The sequence below is a fragment of the Terrapene carolina genome, unplaced genomic scaffold (assembly GCF_002925995.2).
Source record: "Terrapene carolina triunguis isolate 2854851 unplaced genomic scaffold, T_m_triunguis-2.0 Scaffold62, whole genome shotgun sequence".
Lineage (NCBI taxonomy): Eukaryota > Metazoa > Chordata > Testudines > Emydidae > Terrapene > Terrapene triunguis.
The window spans coordinates 39401675-39409378 of record NW_020664413.1 but is presented as its reverse complement, the minus strand read 5'-3'; the positions used below and the strand labels follow the sequence as shown (position 1 = coordinate 39409378).

The 7704-nt window shown below is 37.3% G+C and overlaps 1 protein-coding gene across 2 annotated transcripts in view; it reads left to right on the top strand.

Annotated features, from left to right (window-relative positions):
- CIR1 (corepressor interacting with RBPJ, 1) overlaps window positions 1-7704 on the top strand; it is a 40894-nt gene that overhangs the window by 544 nt on the left and 32646 nt on the right. Inside the window, exons 2-5 of one of the 2 annotated variants that reach the window (XM_024212262.2) lie at window positions 3736-3830; window positions 4155-4228; window positions 7412-7422; window positions 7526-7581. In XM_024212262.2, the coding sequence (XP_024068030.1) occupies window positions 3736-3830; window positions 4155-4228; window positions 7412-7422; window positions 7526-7581 (236 nt within the window). Of the gene's footprint in view, window positions 1-3735; window positions 3831-4154; window positions 4229-7408; window positions 7423-7525; window positions 7582-7704 lie in introns of both variants that reach the window. The other variant, XM_024212183.2, reaches the window with a different exon arrangement.

Here is a 7704-nt window from a genome sequence, read left to right as displayed (position 1 = left end):
GGTACAGCCCTGGCCAGAGACACTGACCCCCTGGTACAGCCCCCCGATACTGCCCTGGCTGGAGCCACTAACTCCCAGTACAACCCCCCGATACCACCCTGGCCAGAGCCACTGACCCCCAGTACATTTCCTCCCACCCCCTTGGTAACCTCTCTGGTAAATTTGGGCCATATATTTTTTTTTCCTCCAAAAGGAGTCCTAATTTTGATGGGGCTTGGCCATATCATGCTGGTTATTGACCTGAAGCAACTTTGGGTTTGACAGTTTGAGTGCAACAACTTTGTTCTAGAAAACAAAATGTCTAAAACTAGCTGTCATACATGCTATAACTTGTAGAGAGTGATGAGACAGCATTCAGGAGAATTTGGGGACTAGTCAGGGGATGCTGCATGACTCGGGGGAAGTTTTATTAAACCTTCCTTGCACTTGCCCTAAGTAACCATGTAATCTTACTGATGTCACCTCTGCCATTCCACCACATACCCTGTCCACTGCTTTGTTTTGCTTTCCATCAATTCTGAAATTAAATTGTAAACATTTTGGAGCTGGGGCCAGGTATTTGAATGCGACTCCATGCAGATCCAATTGCTGGATTTAGGGACCATCATCGTGAATTAATTGGCAGAAATGGGTTTCGGTCTGTATTGTGAGATGCAAACCACACTTTGGGCACAGTAAAATATTAGATAATAGTAACCTATAAAGAGGGCTGGCCTTAGGGGTGGGTCACCCGGGCAACCGCCCAGGGGCACCGTGGTCAAGAGGACACCGGGCGGCAGTGCAGAGGTGCGCTTTGTCGATATGGAGTCAGAAGCTTTTAAATTAAAATGCAGAGCCCCCCGGACCGGTGGCCAGGACCTGGGCAGTGTGACTGCCACTGGAAATCAGCTCGCATGCCGCCTTCGCACGCGTGCCATAGGTTGCCTACCCCTGCTATATAAGTTTTTATACTGCCCTCATTACCATACCGTTGAAGTGTTTTCCCGGTAGTGTCCATTGAAAGTGTAACACTGAGCTCAGGCAATGACTGGTATATTTAGTAACTGCTTTGAGCTCACCATTGTGCATATCTGTACATGTAAATGCATATGTGCAGTTTTTGTTATTAAATAACTTAATAGTTTGTAAAGGATCAAAGTGCTGCTAGGTGATTATCACGCGATTATCCTTATCCAGGATGGGTGTTATTTATTCTGCTGTTCAGAAACCCACATTTAGGCTGCAGTCTTGATCCACAGAGCCAGGGGCGACGGAAGGTCCCTAAAATTGACAGGGCCACAGGCATCTGAACCATGGCCCCGCCCCCTCACATTGCCCCCTTTCCCTGAGGCCTTACCCCCTCAAGCCGCCCCTCTCCGACACCTCCCCCCATCGCTCGCACTTGTGGCTGGTAAAAAGTGGGAGGGCATAGCAGTGCCCCTGCACAGAGCTGATGTAGCACTGCAGCCAGCTCTGGACTGACTGTTTTTCCTATCCTGCTGAGATGCTTATTTCCAGCAGCCCATCCCAATCCAGGTGACCTTCCTCCTCCTGCTACATGTGAGATAAGAAAGCTATAATTTGACAATTCATTTTTTTATAATTTCTATGGCATCTCTATAGAGTAAAATAACCTAAAGTTGGATGATGGTAGTATTGCTTCATCTTATTATCCTCTTATACAGTTTATTTAATCTTATTTGCTTCATTTCTGTGGGTTAAAACGCCTTAAGTCTTATCTTATTACAGTCCAACTTTTGATTTTAGCTATTTTTGATGATGTGCACATCTGTAGAAAAATGACCTCGGAATGATACCTCATTTATCTACATCAGTTTGCAATGCAATGATTGTTTGCTGCACATGCAGACATAGTTGGACATTATTTTATAGGATATAATTTTGTACAGGCATCCTTTTATTCTATTTTGTTTATATGAAGAATTTGTAGATGTTGTTTGATCATAAGCAGCAAATCACAATTCTAATCATGTTAATATTAGGGCTGTCGATTAATCGCAGTTAACTCACACTATTAACTCAAAAAATTAATTGTGATTAAAAAAAATTAATCGCAATTAATCACACTGTTTAACAATAGAATACCAATTGAAATTTATTAAATATTTTGGATGTTTTTTCTTCATTTTTAAATATATCAATTACAACACAGAATACAAAGTGTACAGTGTTCACTTCATATTATTTTTATTACAAATATTTGCACTGTAAAAATGATAAACAAAAGAAATAGTATTTTTCAATTTACCTCATACAAGTACTGTAGTGCAATCTCTTTATCATGAAACTGCAACTTACAAATGTAGGGGTTTTTTGTTACATAACTGCACTCAAACAAAACAATGTAAAACCTTAAAGCCTACAAGTCCACTCAGTCCTACTTTTGTTCAACCAATCACTCAGACAAACAAGTTTGTTTACATTTACAGGAGATAATGCTGCCCACTTCTTAATTACAATGTCACCTGAAAGTGAGAACAGGCATTTGCATGGCACTGTTGTAGCTGGCCTTGCAAGATATTTACGTGCCAGATGTGCTAAAGATTCATATGCCTCCTCATGCTTTGGCCATCGTTCCAGAGGACGTGCTTCCATGCTGATGACACTAGTTAAAAAAATAATGCATTAATTACATTAGTGACTGAACTCCTTGGGGGAGAATTGTATGTCTCCTGCTCTGTTTTACCCGCATGCTGCCATATAGTTCATGTTACAACAGTCTCGAATGATGACCAAGCACATGTTGTTCATTTTAAGAACACTTTCACTGCAAATTTGACAAAATGCAAATATGATACCAATGTGAAATTTCTAAAGATAGCTACAGCACTCAACCCAAGGTTTAAGAATCTGAAGTGTCTTCCAAAATCTGAGAGGGACGAGGCATGGAGCATGCTTTCAGAAGTCTTAAAAGAGCAGCACTCTGATACGGAAACTACAGAACCCAAACCACCAAAAAGAAAATCAACCTTCTGTTGGTGGCATCTGACTCAGATGATGAAAATGAGCATGCGTCTGTCTGCACTGCTTTGGATTGTTATCAAGCAGAACCCATCATCAGCATGGACGCATGTTCTCTGGAATAGTGATTGAAGCATCAAGGGACTTATGAATCTTTAGCGCATCTGGCACGTAAATATCTTGTGACGCTGGCTACATCAGTGCCATGCAAATATCTGTGCTCACTTTCAAGTGACATTGTAAACAAGAAGCAGGCAGCATTATCTTCTGCAAATGTAAACAAACTTGTTTGTCTGAGCGATTGGCTGAACAAGGATTTGTAGGCTCTAAAGTTTTACATTGCTTTATTTTTGAATGCAGGTTTTTATTGTACATAATTCTACATTTGTATGTTCAACTTTCATGATAAAGAGACTGCACTATAGTACTTGTAGTAGGTGAATTGAAAAATACTATTTCTTTTGTTTTTTACAGTGCAGATATTTGTAATAAAAAATAAAGTGAACACTGTTCACTTTGTATTCAGTGTTGTAATTGAAATCAATATATTTGAAAATGTAGAAAACATCCAAAAATATTTAAATAAATAGTGTTCTATTATTGTTCAACAGTGTGATTAATCGCGATTAATTTTTTTAATTGCTTGACAGCCCTAGTTAATATAAGTAGACTGTGAGACTATATTGTTTTATGTGCATCTATGCTATAATAGGATTTTACTTATATGTAATGAACATTTAAGATTAATTTTTAACTAGTGTGTATTTTAAATAGGTATGGATGGCAGAACAGAAAATATCGTATGATAAGAAGAAACAAGAAGAACTAATGCAACAATACCTTAAAGAACAGGAATCTTATGATAATAGGTGAGAACTTCCACCATATTAATAAAAGCAAAATTTTCCAGCCTAAGTCTGTTTTTCATAATGCTGCTAGCACAGAAGTGAGACAGGTGTCTTCTGAAAGATTCAAGTATTGTGTTATGTAGCAGTTCCTGCAAAGCCATTGACCAATCTCTATATTCTTTTAATATTTAATCTGTAATATTAACACTAACAAATGGGAAATTGTGAATTATTGTCACAGTTCCCTTGTGTGCTTTTCATGTCAATTTTAAAATAGCTCTTTTAGTAAATAACATAAATTTGTGTATTTCCTGTGATATGTCCTAAACTCTTCTTTTAATTTAGATTGCTTATGGGTGATGAGCGTGTGAAGAATGGTCTTAATTTTATGTACGAGGCCCCACCAGGAGCAAAGAAAGGTACTTCTGATTTCTTAACATCTTGTGGGAAATTTGATCTAAATATGTTGTGCGCTTGCACAAAAAACTGTTAATAACCTTAAGGTTGTAAAGTCAAGTGCTCAAAAGTTAAGAAATGACATACTTAATGTTGCCCAGGCAACCTTTGTGCACTTGCATTATGAGATATGCAATCTTTTATGACATGATCACATACTATTGTTTCCACAGGAAAACTGTTTCCCAATGTTCTCTGGAATGAGAAACTTTTTTATTTTTTAAGTAAAAATATTTTTACAAGATGTACCGTCTGCTGATCTCTGACAAAGGTGATCCCTGTTTCCCCTGCCAAATTTCAAGCTTTTGCTCCAAAGCATGGTGGTGCTAGAGCTTCTCACTGAAATGGCTGTAAAGATTTTTTTATTTTTTTTTAAATCCTGGGCAAAACAACATATTTTACCCTAATAGAGTTCTCTGAAATGCCTTAAGCTTTTTTGCTGAAACTTAAAAAAAATCTTAGCCTGAGGCAGAAATCTGGCATGGGAAATTTTAACCCAAATGATTGAAGTCTGGGAAAGTTGTTATAAGTGACTGAAACAGGCTCTTATAATGGGAAGTGTCAGGCAATCTTTCTATAGTAGGATCTGCCTGCAAAAGTGTTTTGCAGATATATAGAACACTAGCAGTTTTTTCTATTTTTCTATTTCTAAGGGTACGTCTATACTTACTTCCTGGTCCGGATGTAAGCGATCGATCTTCTGGGATTGATTTATCGCGTCTTGTCTAGACGCGATAAATCGATCCCGGAAGTGCTTGCCGTCGATGCCGGTACTCCAGCTCAGCGAGAGGAGTACGCGGCATCGACGGGGGAGCCTGCCTGCCGCGTCTGGACCCGCGGTAAGTTCGGACTAAGGTGCTTCGACTTCAGCTACTTTATTAACGTAGCTGAATTTGCGTACCTTAGTTCGAAGTGGGGGGTTAGTGTGGACCAGGCCTTAGTGAGTTTGTAGTATGAATAAGGTAGTACTTTAACGAGTCTAATCTAACATGCTAAGATTTTCTTCTAATTACAAGAGAGTACATCGCTAAAAAGCATATAACGTTTAATCAGAATAATCAAATAGCCCACATCTTGTCAGTATGACCAGAGAGAATCTGAATCCACATTAGAAGCCCTTGGAAATGAGACAGCTTCTTTGTTGTGAAGTAAGTTCTATAATTTAACTTAAAAGCTCTTAAACCGGGTTTTTAAAAAGACTGTCAATTTAAACAATCTTAGACACAAATGTAATCTTTTAATTTTACTATTGTTACAAGTAACCCTTCAAATGACTATCTCTGAAATACAGGAAATATTGTTTTCCTCTAGTTTTTGTGTTAGTTTACTTTGTGTGTCTGACAGCATTTTGTGTATAGTTGGATTGTCTCTCTCCCCGGTATAGTCAATAGGTTTTCCCTGTGTTCCAGTTTCCCCTGGAGTGAGAGACTTTTTTTTTTTTTTTTTTTACAATTATTGTAAAACCACAAAAATTAGCAAGGGACTAAGGGACAGGCATAGTACCTGAATTAATGTTTTTCTTTGTGTTTTGTTTTAATGACTACGTTTCTAGTTGGCTTTTATGGTACTTTTAACCAAAGACATTAATATAACTAGAACTTGCCTTACAATAACAATGAAACTGATTTCCAATGGTTTCTAATGAGAAAACTGATTGATTCAGTTCCTCTTCATGTCAGCAACCTGTGCCCCTGCTAGGAAGTACAGTAGAACCTTGCTAATGAAACAGATTGTGAATTACCACATTTTATAAATTAGCAAGTAAGAATAGTCCTTTGTCACAAAAATTGTTCATTTATCTTGACAAGTACAGGTTAGGTTTAATTATTTATTTTATTTCATAGCCTAGTAGTAAATGTAGGTGAGTATATTTGTAAAAGTAATGATAACCAGTAATATGAGAGCCTACTACAGCACTATTGTTCAATTGCTACAAAGTTGAGTGAGGCTGGTAGAGTTTATGTAAGAATAATCAGATTTGTGGTTAGCTAAGTGAGAATTAGTGAGGTTCTGCTGTATCATTAAGAAAGCACCCTTGTAGAGAGATGCAGAATAGTTATCCAGGAATAGTGACGGTATTTAGAAAAACCTAAGAAATCCTTAGTTATAGCATTTGCAGCTAATTACTTAAAGCAGTGGTTCTCAACCACGGGTATGCATACCCCTGGGGGTACACAGAGGTTTTCCAGGGGGTACATCAACTGATCTAGATTTTGCCAAGATTTACAACAGGCTACATAAAAAGCACTAGCAAAGTCAATACAAACTAAAATGTCATACAGATTCTCTATATACTGTACACTGAAATGTAAGTACAATATTTATATTCAATTTGATTTATTTTATAATTTCATGGTAAAAATGAAAGTAAGCAATTTTTCAGTCATAGTATGCTATGACACTTTTGTATTTTTATGTCTGATTTTGTAAGCAAGTAGTTTTAAGTGAGGTGAAACTTGGGATACTTGGGGGTACGCAAGACAAATCAGACTCCTGAAAGGTGTACAGTAGTCTGGAAAGGTTGAGAGTCTCTGACTTAAACTTTAAGTCTTAAAGGATCTGTGCCTATATTACTTTCATATCTAACTCACTGTAATGTATCACCGGACTTTCCCTTAAATCAAAATCTTTGTATGATGAACATCAATTTCATTTTGTGTAATAATGTTTCACTATGAAATCTTATTTTAAGTATTTTCTCAAGATTTGAAAATGTAGGCCCCAATTCTGTAAGCACTTAAGCACACGTATGACTTCACTAGCATAAGTAGCCCTGTGGAAATCTGAGACTACTCACAGTAGTGAAGTTAAGCTTGTGCATAAGTGTTAGGAGGATGAAGACCCTAGATATTGGCACATGAGGTTGTTTTGTTACTCTGAACTTCATTTGTATTTACTAATGAATGCAGAGCTCAACACCAAGTTGCAAAAATGCTATATAACTTCAGCTGTGTCCTCCTGCTCCTTTGTGTTAATTTGAAAAGTCTGAGGGGAGGAAATATTATACCTATGTTTCAAGGCAGTATTACAATATTATAAATCATTAAAATGTTCTGCCTCCAATGTAGATATCCACAACAGGCTATGTCTGTGATTAATGTCTTGTCTTATTTTTTTTTTTCATGCTTTTCTGTACTTCAAAGAAGAAACCAAAGAGGTAATCCAGCACATCAATTTTTAACACTTTCTTTACAATTACTTAATATAACTTTCAAACTTGATATGAGATTTTCAACATTCTTGTATTTTATGTTTTACAGCAAGAGGGAGAAACTGAGTACAAATTTGAATGGCAGAAAGTAGCCCCACGAGAAAAGTAAGAACTATTTATTTATCTGGATAAAATCCACTCTTTTTGGAGCTAGTTTCCATTTTGTTGTGCTTTCTTTCCTTCTGTTACTTTTCAGGCAGGTGGTTTCTCTTATTCTGTCATGGCCTC